Source organism: Prionailurus viverrinus, chromosome D2, assembly GCF_022837055.1.
Source record: "Prionailurus viverrinus isolate Anna chromosome D2, UM_Priviv_1.0, whole genome shotgun sequence".
NCBI classification, from domain to species: Eukaryota; Metazoa; Chordata; class Mammalia; order Carnivora; family Felidae; genus Prionailurus; species Prionailurus viverrinus.
In genome coordinates, this window is record NC_062571.1 from 11,249,069 (window position 1) to 11,272,714 (window position 23,646).

A 23,646-nucleotide genomic window follows, 5' to 3' on the forward strand; every position below is an offset into this window, starting at 1 on the left:
ACATGCAGGAAGCAAAATCTTGCTGTGTGAGAATGGGCACACCTACTGGTAACAAAGTGTTCTATGGCTAGTGAGAGTGGGGGCAGGGTAGGAAGGGGGTAAGGGGTCCCTTCTGTTTCAGGCGTTCCAACAAATGGTTGGTGGAATGCATCTGCAGAAATAAGAGGAAAGAGAAATTGCTAATGAAGAGGAGGAGAAAAAGTGCTAGACACACACACTCAAATCACTAAATGTATTTCTTATCAACTATTGTCAACTGACACCATTGGAAAATTCATGAATTGCATTCTAATTTTTTTAAATGCTTATTTATTTTTGAGAGAGACAGAGACAGAGACAGAGAGAGAGCGAGACACAGAATACAAAGCAGGCTCCAGGCTCTGAGATGTCAGCATAGAGCCCAGTGCAGGGCTGGAACCCACAAACCATGAGATTATGACCTGAGCTGAAGTCGGATGCTTAACTGACTGAGACACCCAGGCGCCCCATTCATGAATTCCATTCTAAATGCAAGAAAATTATACTGGCACATCCCAAAACACAACAGGAAGTTGGTTAATTTTATGAAAAACGATCATTATACACGAACACAAAAATACACACACACCCCTCCCCCACCACCAAGAGGAAAAGAGACAAAGGCAAATATCAATACCGTAATAGTTAGTAACCCTGAAATTCACTAAAAAAAATTTTGTTGTTGTTGTTTTTTCATTTTGTTTTGTTTTCTGATTACCTGCAATTTAACTGGCTCAGGCAGTTTCATTTGGAGCAGTCCTTCCTTGGGCCTCTTACCCCCTTTGGCTTCTTCTTCTCCAGCTCCTTCTGGCTTGGAGTCTTCCATGGAGGGCTCTTTCTCCAGAGCCTCAGTGTCTTCTTCCGGAGTGGCGGCTTCCTTGAACACACTGGGCTCTATCAGCTGCAAGATGTGTTTTAAGTCCTCATTGTGGAAGATCCCCATGATGAGCAGAGTATAGAAAAGCTTGATGAGAGGTACAAAGAGAAATTCAGTGGTGCCCCCCACGGGGTCCCGGGCATGCAGGCTGCCCTCCTTAACAGCTTCTGTCAGCATCTGAATGGTTTTGGCCTTCAGGATGTCCAGCGGGAACTCTGGACTGTATTGGTAGCAGTCGTTATTGATGCTCACAAAACTGGGGGAAGAAAACTGTATCCGTGGCCTGAGGGAGGTGCTGAGGCCAATCCCCGGGAGGCCATGCTTTTTGTTCTCATCAGGGAAGAGGGTGATGCTCTTGGTCTCCTCCGTCATGGGCACGATGAACTCACTGTTCATCATGAGCCTGGCAGTGGCGTAGGAGCTCAAGTGGATGTCAATCAGCAGGTCATAGTAGCCGGCCCGCAGCAAACCGGGCATGTACTTGTTCTCGATGGCGTAGAGCAGCTGGGGTTCGTCCACGTGGCTGCACAACGCATGCGCCACCCGGTGGTTCCCGAGGGCGCAGACAGCGGAGTAAAGCCGGAGCGTGTGGTAGTGGAACTTCAGCAGCTCTTCCTGCTCTGTCAGCTCCAGTATGTCAACAGATCTGTACAAAGGAGGAGAGTGGTAGCAAGGTCAGGTGGGGAAAAGTTCTAAAAACTCTGCATCACAGGAGAGATCGAAGTACCTCATAAATTTCAAAAAGTTACGGAAACATATTTTTGTTCCCGATTTTCTATGACAGGTTTCATGATGGTGTATTTTTTTTTCTCCGTCAGTACTAGGTATTCTACAAGTTTTCCTCCGTATGCAATTTTACGTGGGAAATTTCTAACCACTAGTGGTTGAAGCTGCCTCATCCTCCATCAATCACCCTCAGGTTTGGGGCACCTCTTGTAGACACTGAGTCTCGATCTGCACCCGTGTCTCCTTTCCTTTCAGAATTTGGCCACTCCTCAGAAAATCTTGAATCTCCTTTTCCAACGTGGCTAAGCTGCCCCAGAAAGCCAGAGACCTTTTCCTTAGGCTAAGTTGTCCCTGTCTCTGACCTATGATTAGTGATTCGCCTGACCAGTCGGAAGTAAGAGAATGGAGGACTAATGCTTCTGAAGTGATGTACCTCCTTACACATCCCTCACGGCCCCAGACTTAGACCAGTGCAGCCCTGGTTTCCATCGGGCATGTATGGCTTGTGAAAAAAATACTATTTGTGATATTTCACGTAGCAAAGTTTCTACTGGGAAGCTGAGTCTACGCTGGGCCATTTTGCTTCTAGAATGTATCATGCCCTTCCAACCCATAAAAAACTTAAAATGGCCAGAATATGCCTAAAGTAAAGCCATTCCTTTCAAAATGAAGTCAATTTTAAGAGGACGTAATTCCTTTCGATGTGCTAATGTTTCTACACTATTTATTTAAATTATTAAGATTGCTCATGGGTGACACTGTAGAATTAAAAGTAGAAACTTGATATATTCACAATAAAAGGAATGACTCATTCATCTAGAAAAGTGTCCTTGGTGACTATAATATAAACTCATCAGAACACAGGTTATTATATGACTTCATTAATATTCGTCTAGCAGTTAACCTCATACACAGTAGAAGCTGAGTAATTACTTGTGATTATTTGTTGTTAAGCTCTGTCACCGTCCTTCATACTCGATCATCCTGTCCATGCCCATCCACTGTGTCTATGCTTCCCGGGTCACAGGTATTCTATGAAAAGCCACTGTGGCTTGATGGTGCAAAATTATTCCAGACCCTACCGCCCAAATCTCAGCATCAGAAGCATTCCGAGTCGGAAACTCAAAGCAAATGATGACTCACCTAGGCCTCCGGGAAACCACACAACTGTGGGGCCCGGCTGCTAGCACCCAATTCTTGGGAAGGTATAACTGAGCAGGCCTTCTCTCTCAAAGTATAGCGGACAATGATTCCCATGTCTTACCTAGGCCCTCCAGGCTCTCAAGAAGACTATGAGCCTGGCTGATGGTCAAAATATATAAACCTGTTCACTGTAGCAACAAAGAACCTCTGCATTCTAGCTTCTTAGTGAAGAGCACAACTTAGCCTACCATCTAATTCCTCTCAGACTGCCAGTTTCTAGAAAAAACAACTAAGGACTCCACAATTTATATTAGCTACTGCCCCTTCCAACCCACCTCCTATTATTCACTTTAGGGCACCCTGTTACTTCCTTTAAAGCACCTCTCTTCCCGACTAGACCATGAAATCTTTTAAGGTAAGGGTCCCATCTGTTTTGTATACCATTTAGTATCCAATGCCAGGGACACAATGAGAACTAATATATGTCTGGAATGAATGAATAAGAGAATTCTGGAAGGATCTATAGTCTCCATCTCATGACTCTACACTTAGGTCAGGGCAAACCAAAGCATATACCTCAACTACTTTAATCTGTCTTTCCACACCAACTCCTTATAGCAATATTCATACTTTAATAAGCTATGGATTTACTTGGGAGGATAGCAAAAGAAATAACTTGTTATTCTATCTGTTACAAGGACATTATTTTATCTGTTTAAATATAAAATATAACACCTCCTTAGCACACGCCATACTGTTGTTGGTAAATATGCTCCCTCTTCTTCTGTCTGTCCTGTATATGGGGTAGTCTGATCTGCCCTACTTAGCTTGGGCTTAACTATATGACTTGCTTAGGCAAGTCATAAATAAAATAAATAAAATGTGAGTGAATGTAACATCTGCCACAAGCAAAAAGAAGTTCTAAGAGAACTGAAGTGTCTGTTAACCCTCCTGTACATCCACCATTGGCCGTGGAAACTGTATGTCCCAGATCGGAGCTGCCCCATCAATTTGGGTCTCAGGGTAAGAAGGAGGAAGTCTGCACTCATAGCCCACCACAGCCTGGAGCAGAGCTACAGCGGACCAACAACCTCGCGTAACGTGAGCAAAAGATTCATGCCTGTTCACAAGCCACTGAGACGTGGGGGTGTTATTGCATTAAAAGCTAATATAATACCTTACACTCTTTAACAGTCCTCAATGGAGAAATATTTTTCATAAGTCAGTATCATTCTTTTATACATCAAATATTACACAGAGGGTCTACTATGGATGAAGCACTGTGCACTGGTGATACGATGGTGAACAACATCGACACAATTCCTGCCCTAAGGGAGCTGACCATCTAGCTGAGGAGGGAAATCTTAACCAAAAAGTAGGTAAATTATGAACAGTGATATGTGTCACGAAGGAACCAGAGAACTAACATATATGTAGTGCCATCCCAAATTGTTAAGTATTAATTATTGGCCATGTCACTGGGGCATGAGAAAAAGCTTCTACTCAGCCACTAGTTGGCACATCCCTTTGTTATTCTGAATTTGGGAACTCATCAGATTTTTCTTTGGCTTCTAGGAAGCCTGAAGCCACTGTGGGACTTTACCAACCACACAGAATGATGTGGTGTGAGTGACCCCGTGCCAGTCTCGCCCTGGGCTTTGTTATTTTCCTGTCCTCACCTTGCCTGCATATCTGGTTCTAGTGACTCTTTTTTGTGCATTTGTATTTCATACATTTTGGGAAAATGACACAAACTCTTCATGATCTATAGTGAGAGTTTATTTATTTACTTATTTATTTAATGTTTATTTATTTTTGAGGAAGAGAGAGAGAAAGAGCATGAGTAGGAAAGGGGCAGAGGGAGAGGGACACACAGAATCTAAAGCAGGCTCCAGGCTTTGAGCTGTCAGCACACAGCCTGATGCGGGGCTCGAACTCACGAACCAGGAGATCATGACCTGAGCTGAAGTGGGACATTTCACCGACTGAGCCACCCAGGCACCCCAGAAATAAGATATTTTTAAGCTTCATTTTCTTTCCCCAGCAGCACACCTGAGCCCCTGGCCAATGGTCTAATTCAAAGGGTCCTAATCAGACGGTAAAGGGCACACAGGGCTGACCTGTTCTCCTCTGGGATATGGAGAGACATGAACTGCAGAGGATCCAAACACTGCACCAGCCAGCCTTGGCGCTCACTTATTCGAGACACATCTACCTTCAGGAACTGGTTGGGCATTCTGCTCCACAGGACGTGGGACAGAAACTGCACGTGGAGACGCGGGGGACACTGTGGCACAGGGTTTTTGTGCTCACTCTTGAATAATCCCGCGGAGAGAGGCATCACATTCTAGGGAGCAGAAAAAGAACGAATTTGTAACAATCCGTGGGGTTAATAACTTAATGACCACAGTTCTGCACAGGAAAGAGATCCTGGAAGCGAGATACCCTCTGTGTCCGACAACGTTAATACAAGAAATAACAGAACTTGGGATGAATGGCTCCTGAAAGGTCAAGAGGCAAAAATATCCTGAGAGAACATACCTAAAACTTCAGGGCTGGCAAACAGGCTTGGGGAGCTAGATTTCTTTCGCAAACACTCCCTGGTACGCTGAGAATGCAGCTACAACCAAGTGGAACCATGTAATCTGCGTATTTTTTTTACCAAGCTGGGCCCTCGCCAAATCCGGCAAGCCTGCGACTGTCTGTGCTACCAAACTCCAGGAAGAGTTGCACGCACTTGGCTCTCTCTCCTGGTCTGTCCTCTGTCGCCCACCTTATCCTTCAAGTGCTCACTCACTGGCTCCCTCACTCACAAGTCAGGTTTGTCAGGTTTCAGCAGCCAGTTCTATACCGGAGACAGCTCAACAGACAAACAGCACCATCACACAAGACAACAGAGTTCATCAGACATTAACACAATCTAATTGTTCTTCACGCTGCTCCAGCTTCAGTATGGATCACCTTCAGCCTTCCTAGTGCCTTCAGTCTGGTCTCAGGGCAACATAGGTCTCTACTTGGCCGAAGCTTATTCATTCACTCATGACCCTGACACCCCCTCTGCCTGCCCGTCATGGGCCATATGGAAACAACGCTCTCACCTCTCCCATTACCTTCAGTGTCTCCCTCTCCCATAAAGTCTTGTCTACTGCGTACTTTCAGACTATCTCATCCTCCAGCTACCTTCCTATTCTCTTCTGATAATGGAGAGGGCGGGGAGGAAAGCCAGATACTGCTTTGGGCCCTGAGTGAACAAAACACACAAAACCCCTCCTCTCATCCAGCTTCCATTTTTTTTTTTAACTGGAAACATAAAGTAGACAAAGTCAAAAAGCAAATTAAATAGCATATGACAAAAGAGGTCACGGTGGGGACCCAGGAGAGAGGAAGCAGAATGCAGGGCAGCAATAATAAGGAGGATGATCATAATGGGTACGGCTGAGAAGGTGACGTCCCTTCCATGCAGAAGGGACAGTCAATGCAAAGGACCCAAGGAGGAAGTCTGCCTGGCAAGTCTGAGGAAGAACTGGAGGCCAGATCAATCGATCAATTGATCTTTCTGTCTATATATTTATTCATCCAAATTTGCTGTCTTTCTCTAATTTTCAACCTTGAATTCACTATTGTATAGCTTCATCCATCACTTTGCCCAAATTCTTCTGGCAAGGTCAGAAGCCCTCCTAAGCAACAGGAGTCATGGATTCCTTTCATCCATATTATGTTTGCCTTTCTGTGGTTGCTGAGCATCTCATTTTACAAAGGTAGACATTTAGCTCACACAGTTTAAGGAGCATGTCCAAAGTCACCGAGCCAGCACCGTAAAACCTCCCACCGCACTCCGCCCCGACATGCACCTGGCATCTCAACTTGTACAACAGCAAAATTCAATTCAGTTCCTTTTCCTGAATTTCAGCAAGCTCTTCCGCTTGTTGTCTTAGCATCCCTCAGTTTGTCCAAACTCAAAAAATTAATTTAATCCTTGATTCTTCATTCTCCTTGAGTACCTGAATCCAATTCATCAACGAATACTATCTGTCCAATTCACTGTCAAATTCTATTCATTTCTCCTCTAAAACATCTTCTCATTTACCCCTCTCTCTCTCCAACATGACTTCTCAGGCTCTCATCATCTCCCATGCGGATGGCATCAAATCATCAATAACTCAGCACTACTGCCTCTTCTCATTCTTGTGAGAACGGATACTTCTCCACATTGCCACCTCCACATTACTGCCAATGTATTTTTCCAAAACAGGTTTGCTTATGCTCAGTCCCCAGCTTCGAGTTTCCAATGGGATCAACACTGCCTATACAGTAGGTACCAACCTCTTAGAGAGGCACTCGAGGCCTTTCCAGGTTGGCTTCAGTCCACCTTCTATCAATGTTAATCTCCAGCCACATCCTGGAAGTCACCTTTTGTTACAGCCATATTGAATTCTTTAACCTTCAGCACTTTGACTCAGATATTTTTGCTTTCTCTTGCCCTTCCTCGGCCTAGGATGTCCTCTCCTACTAAGTGTATTCTGAGATCTCTTATTCAACAGTTATGAGTCAACCTAAATGTCTCCTCTTCTCTTTGCTTTACCCGATCCATCCCCCTCCAACCTCCACCTTGTTCTTCCATTTGTTCCTGGAGTATTCTATATGTGCACTATTCTAGCACTTACCACAACGTACCAGTTTCGTGTCGTTAAGCCCATTTACTAGCTCACCTGTGAGTTCCAGATAATCAAGTGGTATGTTATTTGGCATTTTTGTTCCAAATAAGCCTAGTTTCACTGAGTAATATATTTTTGATGACCACAGAGAAAGCCTTTTTTGTTCTTCTTCTTACAGAATATTTAATAAGTAATTTAAATTGTGGCACAAACCCTTTCTAATAAATTAACATGGCCCTAGCCACCTGAAGGAAATTATAGAACTTTCAAGCATGGCCTACCTTTTTTTAAAAGAGTCACTTCTGTCACTAACATTGCTGCTAAAAAAAAAAAAAATACTGAATTTATTTAAGGAGAAGTAGCTGCTATTCCCTAACAGGAAGACCCCAAACAGAATACCAGCAATGAATCTTTCTTACCTTGATTCTTCCCAGCTCAAACTGGAAAACATTGGGACTTGTAGCTTGGGCAAAAGCTGCAGGAAATAACTTTGTACTTGGCTCCACCTTAGATAAAGAAATGAATTTGGAAGTATTAGTCAAAGAAGGAACACCAAGAAAAAATATTTTCTTTATAATGACCAAGGAACACTTGACAAAAGGGGCCCAGACACTTTTGTGTTCTTTCAGCTGGATCTCCTCTTTTAACAAATATTCAGGGTATTTCATTTCGTTATTATGCGAACATTTTTGGAGGCCTGTACTGTTTCCCCCGAAGGGCAATGTTATTATTCAAAGAGAACTAAAAAGGCCCAATTAGGCTCATTTCGGTTTTCATTTTCGTCTCTTTTCTAAGGTATTTTTTGATCTTCTAGAATGTGCTTTTTGTGCATGGGGACAAAACGCTTTCTTCCCAGAAGCACGCCACCATCCCTGCCCACGGACCTGGTAGTAGGTGCTCAGCTCCTTGCCGTTGGCGGTGAACGTGAGAAGCCCACTGGCAGCATCCACCACGCACCCGATCTCCAGGCCATTATTGTTGCGTCCTTGCCCTGGGCTCATGCTCTCGCCCGCGCACACCATATAGCAGTTGCTGCGTTTGATGCTGGATTTCAAAAAAAAAAAAAAAAAAAAAACAACACAAAAAACAAAACACATTTTTATCTTTGTACGACCACAGATACAATAGAAAGTCTTGCAAACTAAACCTAAATTATGCTGTGCAAGCAACAAGCTCATGCTGTAATGGGAGAGGTGCACAATGGGCCGATTCTGTGATTCGGAGCAAAAACTCCACTGACGTCGTGGATATTCTCAATCCGGTCTTACATGTTTCTAAATTTTGCACCTAATGGAGACAGGTCAACAAGTCGGAAACAAGTAAAAACTGACCTGCGCCTTCCCCTCCAAAGACTCAAACCAAACTGGACCTTGTTCTGAGGTTCAAAAAAGTTTAACTAATAATCATCCAAATTTGCAATTTTCATTCTCCTCATTCTCATGTTTTTTTTTTTTTAATCACTTGTTCTGAGATGAGAAGCAGTCATTTCTGAACACTATCAAAGTCCTTAGGCAAATTCTACCTGAGCCATCAGTGATTCAACATATTTAAAATTTGGCTAACATTATGCCCCTTTGTGGACAATTCCTGGTGATCTGTTACGAGAGAAAGAATTAGCTAGAATATGCATAACATCACTGACGTTAACAACAAACAACCACCTGAGTTTCACCCCCACCGAAACCTTTCCCAGAGATGGTAATAAACCTAAAGTGACTTGAGTTTTGCCTCCTTCCCTTTCTCTGCCACAGCAGAGTGAAAATGTTAATGAAACTAGCAAAAAAAAAAAAAAAAGTCAAAGGCAGGCAAGTAGGAGGAAAAGAAAAAGGTGGCTGAGATAAAAATCAGTTTTGGAATAATCAGGTTGGCTGTGTTTCTTTGCACTCCTTACAAAACATTCAACAACCCTTCCCTGCCCTCTATTTCTTACACTAAGATCATCTATCCAGGTATCCCGTCCCTCTGTTGGGTTATTTCCTTGTATCGTTGCCATCTTTGAAAATCAAATGGGTCCTTCAAGAATGTTCCCAGAGACAGGTGGGTATGGGGCTCCCGTACTGTTGTAAAGAAAGCACTCTTTCCTGGACATTCTGGCTTGGCCCATGGTCTCAAGGGCTAAGTTCCACAGTTTTAAGTGTTACAACCCGAAGGCAGGAGAGTGAGCTTCTGGTCACCAAAAATGATGATGCAGGTATATAAGAAAAGCAACATTATGGCGGACTCCCTCTATGACACCTGTCACAGCAGATCGGAGAGGATGCATGGGCACAAAAGACAGATGCAAATGGCCAGATCTTCTCTTGTCTTATTCCACAAGGAAGATAGCCTTCTTCACTTTTTTGAAGGTTTGGTTTGAGTTTGGTTTGTTTTACAAATGAAAAAAGGATGGCACAGAAAGTGTAACTGACTTACCCAAAGCCACACAGCGAGTCAATGGCAAAGCTGAGGAAAGAACCCACTTCTCCTCAGTCTGAGTTAAAATGCGTCCACCTGGTCTAAACTACTAGCCCACACTGTCTCCACAGTTTTCTCCCCACCGCATAAACCGTTCCCAAAGATACATTTCAGACCATAAAAGCCTCGAATCCACCCATCTCTAATCCCTCAAACAAAGGCTTAGTACTGGCAACCCAAGCTGTTAGTCACGTACGAGGTCACCTGAAGGAATGTAGACTATTAGCCACAAAGGATGCACTGCTCTTACTTTATAATGTTTTTCACTTTTAATGTATTCAGATTCCTTACTGGCTTGTATGCATAACAAAACGGACACTGACATGAACGGTTTCATGATATTGTTCCTATAAATACAACATGATCCTGGACAGGAAATCCAAGGGGGGAAAAACCCAAAAAAACAAAAAAACACCTAGGTTTATCAACATGTTTATCAGATGTCATTCACATAGGAAAAAAAAAATTGAGAAAAACCGACCTTTCATGTACTTTTCCCTTTTCATCTCCTAGAGTAACGGTTACTGTACGAACTCTGTCCAAGTCAAAGCCTGTATCATACTGATGGAAATCTGATGTAATCCAGCCCACCCAGACGTTAGCAGGTTCTTGGCCGGGAAAGATTCTCACTGAGTAATAGTACTGTCAAGACAGCAAAAGCAAATGTTGGCAAAGTTAAAAAGAAACAAAACTTTGATACGTAATGCCTTTGAATTGCCTGACTGCATTTCTTTGTTTAAAATCATTTGGCCTAATTAAAATGTAACAAGAACAAAGAGCGGACACTGGAAGAAGATAAGTCTTAAAGCAGAGATAATGGAAAGGAAATCAGAAATAACGGGAAGAAGAGAAATGACCTTGTCGGAGCAAACACACTAAATAATTTGAGGTCTTTTATACTCCTAAAATATGGGTACAACTGTATGTGCACATACATAGCATATTTATGTAACAAAATCACCAATCCATTCAGGCAGATAAACTTCAAATTCTGGAAACTTATACAAGCACACTAATTTATGCTAGTGTTTTATACCTGTCACCCACCTTTTTGAATATGCTTTGCCTTTCCTATCAATAATACTTTGACACCTTAAAATCACTTTGAGGGGCGCCCGTGTAGCTCAGCTGATTAAGCATCCAACTCTTGATTTCGGCTCAGGTCATGATCTCACGATTCAGAAGACTGAGCCCCAGGTCGGGCTCTGTGCTGAAAGCGTGGAACATGCTTGGGATTCTCTCTCTTCCTCGCTCTCCTCCCCTCCCCCCAAATCTCTCTCTCTTTCTCTCTATCAAAATAAATATTTAAAAAAATCACTTTGAAATAGCTCAGATTTAATATGTAAAAATCTAGCTCAAACATGGTGGCACTCTACAAGGGATGTAATTATACATTTTTTTCCCATTTGGTGTTTTACGAAAAGTTGTTTTGAAAAATTTGTTTTTTGAAGCATTGTTTGTTTGTTTATTTATTTATTTTTAAAGTTTTATTTATTTATTTGAGAGAGACTGCACGCACATGCGTGCGAGTGGGGGAGGGGCACAGAATGAGAGGAAGGGAGAATCCCAACCAGGCTCTGCACTATCAGCACAGAGCTGGACACGGGGCTCGAACTCATGAACTGCAATATCATGACCTGAGCCAAAGTTAGACACTTAACTGAACGAACCATTCAGGTTCCCCTATTTTCTTTTAATTTTTAAATTTTTATTTATTTAGTAAGTAGGCTCTACACCTAACATGGGGCTTGAACTCACCACCCTGAGACCAAGAGTGGCATGCTCCATCTACCGAGTCAGACAGGCACCCCGGTTTAAACATGAATTGGCAGAGAGCAAAACATGACCTCCAACAAAGTATGATAAATGATCTTCCTTTAGACATATCACTAAGATGAAGGAAATTATATGCACTTGGAAGAATTAAGTGGAAATTAAAATTTTCCCAGGAAACACGACAGCAAAATCAGGATTAAGCATGTCATAAAGTTATTTTGCCTAAAACACTTCTCTTACCACATAATACACCTCAGAATATACCTGTATTTTCTTCAACTTTCAGTCCCCAAAATAGAAGCAAAGATTTATTTTAAAATAAGTCGGCTACAGAGGATGAATGAAAAGGAACTCTTTGACATGAAACACACAATAACTGAGAAATAAGTGACAAAAGCTTCAACCTCATACCGTGGACGTTTGCATCAAGTAGTCATAATCATCCCGATCATCTGCAAGGACATCTTCCGTGAGCCTTGCAGAATGGCTCGTGCTATAATCTGGCTTTGTTCTTCTAAGCAAAAATCTGAAATATAGTACAGGACTGGGGATCAGCAACATTAAAAATCTCTGCCTACTTAAAACATGTGCATATCATCAATTTAGTAGAGTGGTTCACAACCAGGGCTATTTTTGTTCCCTAAACTATGCCTTTATCTCCCAGCTGGAGATACTTTTAGTTGACACATTGGGGGTGGGGGTGTGCCACTGGCATTTAGGGGGTGGAGGCCAGGGATGTGACTAAATATCCTTCAATTAACATGGCAGACTCTCACAACAAATAATTATCTGAACTACAGTGTCAATCACACTGATCTGGAGAAATTAAGATTTAGTGCAAAAAAGGATGCTAAAATAACTTGCCTTGTGTCTATAAAAAATACTATTTAGAAAGAATACTTTAAGTTTCAACCAAGAACGTAAATATAAACATCTTAAAAACTCTTTGGAGAAAATACTTGTAAATTATATACAAGGGGTTAATATCCAGAGTATCTAAAGAAATCCTACAACTCAAAAACAAAGAAGCAAATAACCCAATAAAAAAAAATGGGCAAAGAACCTGAAAAGACGTTTCTCCAAAGATGATATACAAGTGGCCTAGAAGTATATGAAAAGATGTTCAAGATCACTGAACATCAGGAAAATGCAAATCAAAACCACAAGAAGACACTAATTCACAGCCATTAGGAGGGCCATCATCAAAAAGACAGAAAGTAACAAGTGTTGACGAGAATGTGGAGAAATTGAACCCTCGTGCAGTGTTGGTGGGAATGTAAAATGGTGCAGCTGCTGTGGGAAACAGCATGAAGGTTCCTCACAAACTTAAACACAGAACTAGCAGCAACCACACTTCTGGGTATGTATCAAAAGTAATTTAAAGCAGGGCCTCAAAAATACATGTGCACACGCCATTCACATGGGCACTATTCACAATAGCTAAGAGGAAGAATCAACCCCAATGTCCATCAACGGACAGATGGATAAGCAAAATACGTACATACAGAGTGGGGTATTACTCAGCCTTACAAAGGAAGGAAATTCTGGCACGTGCAGTGACATGGTGAACCTTGAGGATATTAGGCTGAGTTAAGCCAATCCCACACAGAAGAGAAAAACACAGTATGAATCCACATTTATAAAGTGGTCAAATTCATAGAAATAAAAAGGAGAATGGGTATTACAAGAGGCTAGGGGGAGGTGGAAAAGGAGAGTTGTCTAATGGGTACAGAGTTTCAATTTTGCAAGCTGAGAAAGTTCTGAAGACCTGTTTCATGACTATGTGAACATGCTTAACACTATGCAACCATACACTTAAAAAAATGGTTTAAATGGTAGATTTTGTTAGGTGTTTCTCACCACGATACAAAAAGTGCCTTAAATAAGTAACTTCTGGGATAGATTATGTCTGTGGTAACAAATTCGATGACAAACAGGTTGCGTTCCTGTCTCCTGTCCAATCCTTTATGCGTAAAGGAGAAGGAGAGGGAAGGACAAATGGACCCTGGGAAATCCCTCGCTCTGTACTCCTCCCCACAAAATAACTGCATATTTGAAATTATGTTCCACGTATCAATGACCTTTGTTTCAGACGAGAGGGCTTTTCCTGAGCATAGTCTTTGTGGTTATTAAACTCTGGTTTTGTGGCTTCCTTGTCTTTGTCAACACGGTCTGGCACCAGATGGCCATGAGCTGTCTTCATTAGAACCTCAAAGTCAGAATCTGCATCGTAATCCTCCAGATCATTCTTGGGCCCAAAGAGGCCTGCGCCTGGGAGCCCGCCTGCCACCGTCTTGGAGAAAACCTCGGCACACTCGATTGGCATGCTCAGGCGATAGAACATGATGTCGGCAGTGCTGTTCTGAGCGCCAAAGGACTTCTGGGTGACTTTTAAACACGGAGAACTGTCGATGGTGCCGTCTATTCTGGTCACCTAGCGAATGAAGAAGTGATAGCTCAAATTCAAATCAACACAGTCAACCTCCTGATGCTAAAGATTGCTAACACACATCACGTCTTTAAAACCCCAAACACGGCCCACACTTGGCATAATTTTGTAAATGACGAGATTAAACACAGCGAGTACTGTGTTCCAGATAGACTCATAGCTCTGCCTTTTTCTCTTTTTAATTCAATTTAGTTAACATGTAGTGTAATAATGATTTCAGGAATAGAATTCAGTGATTCATCACTTACATATGACACCCACTGCTCATCCCAGCAAATGCCCTCCTTAATGCCCATCACCTATTTAGCCCGTCCCCCCACCACTGCCCCTCCAACAACCCTCAGTCTGTTCTCTTTATTTAAGAGTCTCTTATGGTTTGGAGTGCTTGGGTGGCTTAGTCGCTTAAGCATCCGACTTCGGCTCAGGTCATGATCTCATGGCTTGTGGGTTTGAGCCCCGAGTCAGGCTCTGTGCTCAAAGGTCAGAACCTGGAGCCTGCTTTGGATTCTGTGTCTCTGTCTCTCTCTGCTCCTCCCTCATTCATGTGCTCACTCACTCTCTCTCTCTCTCTCTCTGCTCAAAAATAAATATTAAAACAAAAAATTTTTCATAAAAAAGAGTCTCTATGGTTTGCCTCCCTCTCCGTTTTTATCTTATTTTTCCTTCCCTTCCCCCATGTTCATCTGTTGTTTCTAACTCAGAAGATAGTCTGGAAAATTCATGTTAAAATTACATTCATTCAGACTGAGCCTGGTGTTGCTTATATAAAAACAGAATTAATTATTGTTAATCAGTCTAATCAGGTGCTCATAAAGTACCTATAATCAGAGCCTCGTGCTGTGCTCAGACTCCATTACTGTGTAACACAGTAGGGCCACCTTTCTAAGTAAGTGGCAATAATTGTCCAAGTGGGAATTCCCAAGTGTAAAGACATTCCACCCCTGGCTTTTGGCAACGGTATGAATTTTAAAGAAAAAGCAAACCTCGATATGCTCATGGTTTGAAGGGACCTGGAGAAACTGAGGAAGCCTCTTGCTTAGCCACATGGTAATATCCCTGTTTGTGTTCACAGCAAACGGTTCGTAACCCTCTTGTAAGCCACAGATGGTGAAATATTTCAAGGTGCTGACATCCTTTCCAAAGTTCATCCTGCCCACCTGAGCCACTCCAAGGCTACAGACAGGAATGAATCCTGGGAAGAAAAGAAAAAAACAAAACGTTCCGTATCATTGGTATAAGAGCCTGTCTGTTTGGAATTTCCAAAAGCACCGCTCTGGAACTCTCGTCTCTGAGAGAGTCGTCGGCATAAAGTAAAACAGTAGTTCGAGAGAGAGACCACTGTTATTAAGTATTACATGTAAGGGTCAAAAGACCAGTGTTTGCTCATGGTTCACTGAACGTGGCCCCTAGATAAGGCTCTTCTTTTACCCTGGACTCCTGTGAAGAAGGTTAGGTGCTCAGCAGCCCCTCGTCCTCCAGGGATCTTAGGGTGTACAGCAATGGAAGGATGTCGCCAACACACGGCCTCTTAGCTCAGGAGTGCACGGGACTCTCTCAGAAGGAAGGTGAGAAGGAGGGAAAGGCCCAAGTGGGTTTGTCCTTCGATCTAGCACAAGCACTTGAAAACGTGCAACTACCAAACACAGCCTAAGCCACAGATTTCTTTGCACATAACTCAAGGGGAAAAGGATTGGAAGCAACAAATTAAAAAAATTTTTTTGATATTTATTTTTGAGAGAGAGAGAGAGAGAGAGAGAATGAGAGAGAGAGAGAGAGACAGTGGGGGAGGGGCAGAGAGAGAGGGAGACACAGAATCTGAAGCAGGCTCCAGGCTCCAAGCTGTCAGCACAGAGCCCAACACAGGGCTTGAACCCACAAACCGTGAGATCATGACCTGAGCCGAAGTCAGACTGCACCACCCAGGCACCCCTTAAATCTTTTTTTAATGTTTATTTTTGAGAGTGAGAGAGCATGTGCGTGCGAGCGGGGGCGTGGCAGAGAGAGAGAGGGAGACAGAATCCGAAGCAGGCTCCAGGCTCTGAGCTGTCAGCACAGAGCCCGACGCTGGGCTCGGACTCATGAACCATGAGATCGTGACCTTGGCTGAAGTCGGACGCTTAACCGACTGAGCCACCCAGGTACCCCTGGGAAGCAACATTTTTAAAGGTTTTCATTTGCTTGTAGCTGATTTTGATCTATGAAGAAAACTGTGTCCCCCCTTTTTTCTGGGGTACACTACACCTAAGCGTAGAAAATAAAAATAAAAATAAATAAATAAGTAAATAAATTTTCAGATTTAGTTGGTAAAAATCCCACTGAAACTCCTCCATCTGTCCCTTACCCTTTGATGTCACTGCCATTACAGACAGATTAAGCAGGGCAATCCACACCTAACCCAAATAATTAAGACATGAAATTTCAAATGTAAGTTAAAGTAAACAAGAAACGAAATCAAAAGCAACAGCAATAAGCGACGGGAGAAAACCAAAATATTTCATCAGCTAATCTAATGAGTTGCAAGGTTAGTACATCTTCCTGCTACTGAATAAACAGGGGAAAACATATTAACATTGTTAATTGTTTTTTTGAATTCTTTGGAAACAACGGTCTTTAGCAAAGGGCTGTGATGATCATTTTCAGTGTTGGGGGGCTGCTTAGGTACTCTTCCTTTCCTTCTATAGTATTTTACACAGAAATTCAAGTAGCATAATAAACAAGGTCAGTACTGGAACGGAGACTACAGAGCAGAGGATGATGTAACTTACAGATCAAAGAAGCAGTGGATCCTACGAATAAGCCAGCAACTGTCTACCATGATGACTTACGCTTCCTCCTCCGTTAAAATTAGCCAATGTAGGGGCCCCTGGGTTGCTCAGATTGCTAAGCATCCATCTTTGGTTCAAGTCATGATCTCATGACTTGTGAATTCAAGCCCTGCATCAGGTCTGTGCTGACAGCTCAGAGCCTGGAGCCTGCTTGGGGTTCTGTGTCTCCCTCCCTCTCTGCCCCTCCCCCACTCATTCTCTCTCTCTCTCTCTCTCTCTCTCTCTCTCTCTCTCTCTCAAAAATAAACATTAATTTTTTTAAATTAGTGAATATAAAAGCAATATATAATCCTCAAAATAGCACAAGACAATAAAAATTACATCCTATCATTCATAATGATTTCACGCAGTTTGTATTCATCAATATATACTCAAATAAACAGTTGTATAACAGTGTTACCGGCCAGGAAGCAAGAACACATCCAGCTGTGTTCAAGGAAGCGTGAATGATGAGTTTCTAGTTAAAACTAAAGCCCACAGCTGTGCGTACAGCTGTGACAGCTCTTGAAGTGTCAGTCAAGGGAAATTGTTTTCAATAAGTGTCTAGAAAGGAATCAAAGAAAATGACTGCAGAAATACAATCGATCTGAGACAGGTTGAAATACATTTGCACAAACTGGCACATCTAACATCCATTCGACATAAACTGGGGGATACCAAGACAGAAACATCTCCGATTGTAAATACGCATGTCTTTCTAGCCACATTATATGTAGAAGGAATCCCTACCCTATAAGTGAAGTTATAAATACCCACATAGATCTCTGGGTGTTTGTTATATTAATATCTCAACTTTTCCGCATGTTTGAAATATTTTCATTTATTTTTTTAAGTTCATTTTATTCATTTTGAGACAGAGAGAGAGAGAGAGAGAGAGAGAGAGAGAGAGAGAGCACGAGCAGGGGAGGGGCAGAGAGAGGGAGGGAGAAACCTAAGCAGGCCCTATGCTGTCAGTGGGAAGCCCAATTCGGGACATGATCCCACAAAACGTGAGATCATGACCTGAGCCAAAATCAAGAGCCAGATGCTCAACTGACTGAGCCACCCAGGAGCCCCAGGAAATCTTTTCATTTAAAAAACCAAGTAACTAGGGTTGCACACAACGATTTATGTCCCAAACTGCTCACTATGGCTACATTTATGATCACAGAAAATATTTTGCACACTAAATATGTTTTTCCATTGATATGTAATACTATTTAGCTTTCAAATCTGGTTTTCAAATGATTATTATATACAAAAATATTCATAGTACATATTATTTTAAGAAAGAAAGATATAGCATATGATTAGTTTTTAAAGATGGAAAGGCAAGGGGCGCCTGGGTGGCTCACTTGGTTGGGCATCTGATTTCGGCTCAGGTCATGATCTTATGGTTTCCTGGGTTCAAGCCCCATGTTGGACTCTGTGCTGACAGCTCAGAGCCTGGAGCCTGCTTGGGATTCTGTGTCTCCCTCTCTCTCTCTCTGCCCCTTCCCCACTCATGCTCTCTCTGTCTCTCTCTCTCAAAAATAATAAACAGTAAAAAATTATTTTAAAAATAGATGGGAAAGCACTAGAAGTTTTTTTTTTTTAATTTTTTTTTTCCAACGTTTATTTATTTTTGGGACAGAGAGAGACAGAGCATGAACGGGGGAGGGGCAGAGAGAGGGAGACACAGAATCGGAAACAGGCTCCAGGCTCTGAGCCATCAGCCCAGAGCCCGACGCGGGGCTCAAACTCACGGACCGCGAGATCGTGACCTGGCTGAAGTCGGACGCTTAACCGACTGCGCCACCCAGGCGCCCCTAGAAGTTTTTTAATTAAAAGAAGTTATAGAGGGGCACCTGGGTGGCTCAGTCGGTTGGGTGTCCAACTCTTGATCTCGGCTCAGGTCATGATCCCATGGTTCCTGGGATCGAGCCCCATCTTGGGCTCCAGGCTGACAGTGTGGAGCCTGCTTTGGATTCTCTCTCTGCCTCTTTCTCTGCCCCTCTCCCTCCCCCTCTATCAAAATAAATAAACCTTAACAAAATGTTATAAAATGGTGGAATTTTTAACACTCTTTGTTCTTTTTCTGTCTCTCAACAGATTTTCTTCAATGAATATGCATTTTACTATAAAAACAACTGACAGATTTTGTGAAAATAAACTATTCATTTAATAAACTGGAAAACTGGAATATACCTACATCTTCCTCATACAGAAACGTGTACAATCGTGTGGGTAGTGTGGATGGTCCAACAACAAGGGCAGCCTGCTAAAGCGCAAAGTCTCAATGCTGGTGAGTGTCCAGTGAGTTACCGGAAATCTTGCCAATAAAATTAAACTGGTCCAAGATTTATATAGAGCAATTTAGTAATGTGCATTAAGACACTTTCAACCATTCATTTCCTTATCCAATAAATATTTATGAGCAGCTACCATGTTCTAGAAACTGGGGACAATAGCTCACTGACACACAGACATCAGCCCAAAGGTTCTCACAGCCTAATGAGGTGGGAAGACAAGGAAAGACATCATACCTCTCGACCCATCTCTGGAGATGGGGTGCTAAGAGCAGAGGAAAAGGAGAGAGAGAAAATTCAGGAAGGTTTCTTAGAGGAGTTCTCACCTAAGATGGTAGACAGGCCTAGATACTAGGAAATGACTTAGATCACAGTTTCAAGTCTGAGAGACCTGCATTAAAATCTTAGTTCCAGCACTTCTCAGCTATTTGCCCTTTGACGGGTTACTTAAATTCTCTAAACTTTAATCCTTTCTTCTATAACGTCTACCCCATAGATTACAGGTTTCGTTTTTTTTTTTAAGTTTGTTTATTTTTGAGAGATAGAATGTGAGTGTGGGAGGGGCAGAGAGAGAGGGAGACACAGAATCCGAAGCAGGCTCCGGGCTCTGAGCTGTCAGCACAGAGGTTGACACGGGTCTCAAACTCACAAACCGTGAGTTCACGACTTATGCTGAAGTTGGATGCTTAGGCGACTGAGCCACCAGGCACCGCCCCCTCCCGCCATAGATTCCAGTTTTAAAAATGAGATCCTCTATGAGCAGTGCTTAAAACATGGATGCTCGGTGAACAAAATTAAATTGGAAAAAAAAGAAAAGGTTAAAGAAACTACTCATAATAAGAGAATGGATAATTTTGATACATACACAAAGTTAAGTATGTACAGGACTCATCAAGAGGAAACTGTAGGGAGAGAAGAAAACCAAACGGGGAAATAATAACACGTGGTGATTCATGTGAAGGGTAAACAGGTGTCCATTGCACTATTCTTGCCCTTTTCTGAAAGGCTATTTCTCAAAATGTAAAGTTGGTTAAAAAAAAATCAAAAGCCATATTTGGGGCACCTGGGTGGCTCAGTTGGTTAAGCATCCAACTTCAGTTCAGGTCATGATCTCACAGTCTGTGGGTTCAAGCCCCCGCATCGGGCTCTGTGCTGACAGCTCCGAGCCTGGATCCTGCTTCGGATTCTGTGTCTCCCTTTTTTTCTGCCCCTCCCCTGCTTGTGCTCTGTCTCTCTCTCTCTCTCTCTCTCTCAAAATTAAATAAACTTAAAAAAATTTTTTTTCAAGCTACGTAAAATGTTTTTATATCTTGGAACAACATATATAATATTAAGTTAAAAAGGTGGCTGTGGAAATTTATTTTTCCATATCAATGCTTTAAATGGGGAAAAAAATACATGAAAGCCAAATTTCTCTCTGGGTAGTGGGGATATATACAGCTTTTAGCCATTTTTGTTACACTTCTTTGTATTTTCCAAATATTTGACAAGAATTTGTTACTTTTTAATAAACAGATATAATTTTTCATTAATTTATGGTAGATGTAGACTTGTAGATGATATTTTTACTACTTTGCTATCTTAGTCCTCTTTAAAGGAAGGTATTAAGAAAGTATATCCAGAATTAGAAATTTTTTTTTCTTTTTAATTTAGATGAAGCTGAACTGAATAAAAATTAAATCATACTGTGACTTCTGAAGATGGAGTTTTAGTAACTTCTGTGATAATAAGAACCAATATTTCTATAAATTATATGTTTTTACATTAGTATACATACAGCAAGAACAACTAGACAGCAATGACATCAGAGAACAAAGAGTGGAAGAAAACTACAGGTACTTTTTGGTCACGGGACAAAAGGGCCAGAGCTCAGTCACTTCCAGTTGGCCAGTACTTGGCAAAGGGCACCGTAAATAAAGGTGAAGACAATGGATGACATGGCCATCACACGAGGCTCCCTAGTAGTGACTAATGTTCCCTGAGTGTTTATCTGATGTGCATCTCACTGAACACGAACAACCATTTGGTGAGACAGGAATCGTTACCACTTTCTAGACAAGGCAGCCCACATTTTAGCTGAAATCACTTGCTCACAACTGGGTGGCCGGAAAGGAAACCCAGGCCTGCCAGATCCTACGATCCACACTTTAAGCCAGGGCCATAAATAAGCAGAGAGAAGAGATATTAGGTTTTGTGGGCCAAACTACTCAAACCTCAGTTGAAGTGTAAAAGTGGCCACAGACAGTATATAAATGAATAAGCATGACTGTATTCCAATAAAACTTTATTTACAGAAACAGGTGGCAGGCTGGATCTGGTTCTCAGGCCTTAGTATGCCAACCCCTGCTCTAAGTCACTATTCAACCCTGTCTCCATTTAGTATCAGGTCTTACCATTCAGCAAATATTTAATGAATACCTGGCATGTGCCAAGATCTGTTCTTGGCTGGAGATATAGCTGTGAGCAGACTGGAAAGAGTCCCTAACCCTCTGGAGCTTACCTTTGTGTAGGCATAACAAGTAAATAGTTATATCTATATCTATAAAGTATATATTTATATATAGATATAACTATGCACACAAACACATATACACACACAAAGTATATAATACAAAGTATATATAACGTATATATGATATGATATGATATGATATGATATGATATGATATGATATAATATAATATAATATAATATCATACATAATATAATGTCAGGAAATGACAAACGCAATCAAGACTGACTGAATGCTTGCCATAAATTAAACAAGATGCGTTGATAAATGACATCACTCTTAATAACTGCCCATAGCAAAACATGATGATTGAGGTTCAGTTCTTTGTTAGTTTGAAATAAGCTGAACACACAAATATCCCAACACAATAAAACAGACGTCCACGCAGTTACATATGCCAGCACACACTCAGGCAGATGTAAAGTTTGGTCCTACCTTCCTATGTTTTATGTTCCCAATCTTCTATTCCAGTCACCTTAACTGACATCTTGCGAGTAACAAAGCCTCATGATATCTAAGGGAACTTTTCTTCCTGGCCGGGGATCTTAAATTAGTACCCATGAGTCCAACTGGTTTCCTGGGGCTGTGCCAGACCCACCCTAACCATTTGTAAATTTGTTAAAACAGCAGCTACGACGTATGGTTCAACTGTTTCCTCCAACAAAAGACAGATGGCTTCAGCAAATTTTAACTTTCTCCGTTGACGAGCCACCCTGCGCCGGAGCAGAGGGGTGTGTGATGAGTGTGCATGTCCACCAAGGCACTGGCAGTCACAAGGATGTGGGGGTGTGACGCAGGCGTGAAATCTGTGGCGGGGGCTAAAATGAAAGAAGATAAAGCAGATCACAAGCATACCAGCTTGTTGTAAGAACATATGGTTTCAGACTTTGAAATTTCTGGACTACAGATACGGATCCTCATTTATAACCTAACCAAATGGCCAAAACCAGTAAAAATGGCCGACATTACACCAAAATGTGAGTTTGAATTATTTGGTCAGAAGAAAGGATAACACTTAATAGCACCTTAGTATGTGCCAGGTAATATATAAACACTTTTCCATTTATTATTAAATATTAACCCCATTTTTCAAGATGAGGAACCAAGTAAGACGTTAAAACATTTGTCTCAGGCCCTACAGCAAGTAAAATGGGAAGTGAGAATTGGAATCAAGAATGCAGGAGGGAGGGCAAAATAAAAACAAGACACACTTGCCTTAGATTTCTGGGATCTTAAGAACTGGAAGGGGCATAAACCGATCACTTCCAGTCAGAGCTTTTTATTTTAGGGAAATGAAAACAGAGAAGCCATGTGCCCAACGTCACACAAGAATTATTATTTTCAGAACTGGGTCTAGAATCCAGGGCTTCAGACATGAAATCTGCCGCTTCTATTCCACGTTGGCTTGGAAAATGAATTAACAAATAAGTGTATTAACAAATACACTAAAATTCCATAGGGAATTTACTATGTTTTAAGCTCTTTAGTGTGCAGACTTCGTAATATCAGCTTTGGCATAAAAGGGACACCCCCATACTTTCTTCCTGGTTCTTGGTTCACTTTGGATCATCAAGGTCATTAGGAATTTTATTTTTGACCCTGAATACTAGCAAGTGTCCCTCTTCACCAATGTATACAATGTCACTGTCAATTAACTGCCCAGTTTAAGGAGAGTTTGGTTTTCACTGAGCTCACCAATCATTTCCCGATGCCCCATATAACATGTACAGAAAATAGTCATGTAAACTCAAAAGACAGAAATTAGATCATCTGAAATTTAACGCTAGGCAATCAAAATAAACATTCTCCTCATTTGTTAATGTAGCGCACAGTGAAGAGTTTTATTCCTGGACACGTCCAGAGAATTCGAGGATCTCTCTTTCCTGATTCTAGACAAAACTATGAAACCAATTATGCTAGTTCCTGACATCTTCATACTCTAGA

The 23,646-nt window shown here is 41.8% G+C and overlaps 1 protein-coding gene across 1 annotated transcript in view; it reads right to left on the reverse strand.

The window, feature by feature from the left end:
- RYR2 (ryanodine receptor 2) overlaps positions 1–23,646 on the reverse strand; it is a 756,803-nt gene that overhangs the window by 237,839 nt on the left and 495,318 nt on the right. Inside the window, exons 30-37 of the mRNA XM_047824653.1 lie at positions 15,082–15,290; positions 13,731–14,083; positions 12,061–12,175; positions 10,355–10,515; positions 8,304–8,463; positions 7,839–7,925; positions 4,885–5,111; positions 737–1,541 (exon numbers count right to left, since the gene is read on the reverse strand). Coding sequence (XP_047680609.1) covers positions 737–1,541; positions 4,885–5,111; positions 7,839–7,925; positions 8,304–8,463; positions 10,355–10,515; positions 12,061–12,175; positions 13,731–14,083; positions 15,082–15,290 — 2,117 coding nt within the window. The remainder of the gene's footprint in view (positions 1–736; positions 1,542–4,884; positions 5,112–7,838; positions 7,926–8,303; positions 8,464–10,354; positions 10,516–12,060; positions 12,176–13,730; positions 14,084–15,081; positions 15,291–23,646) is intronic.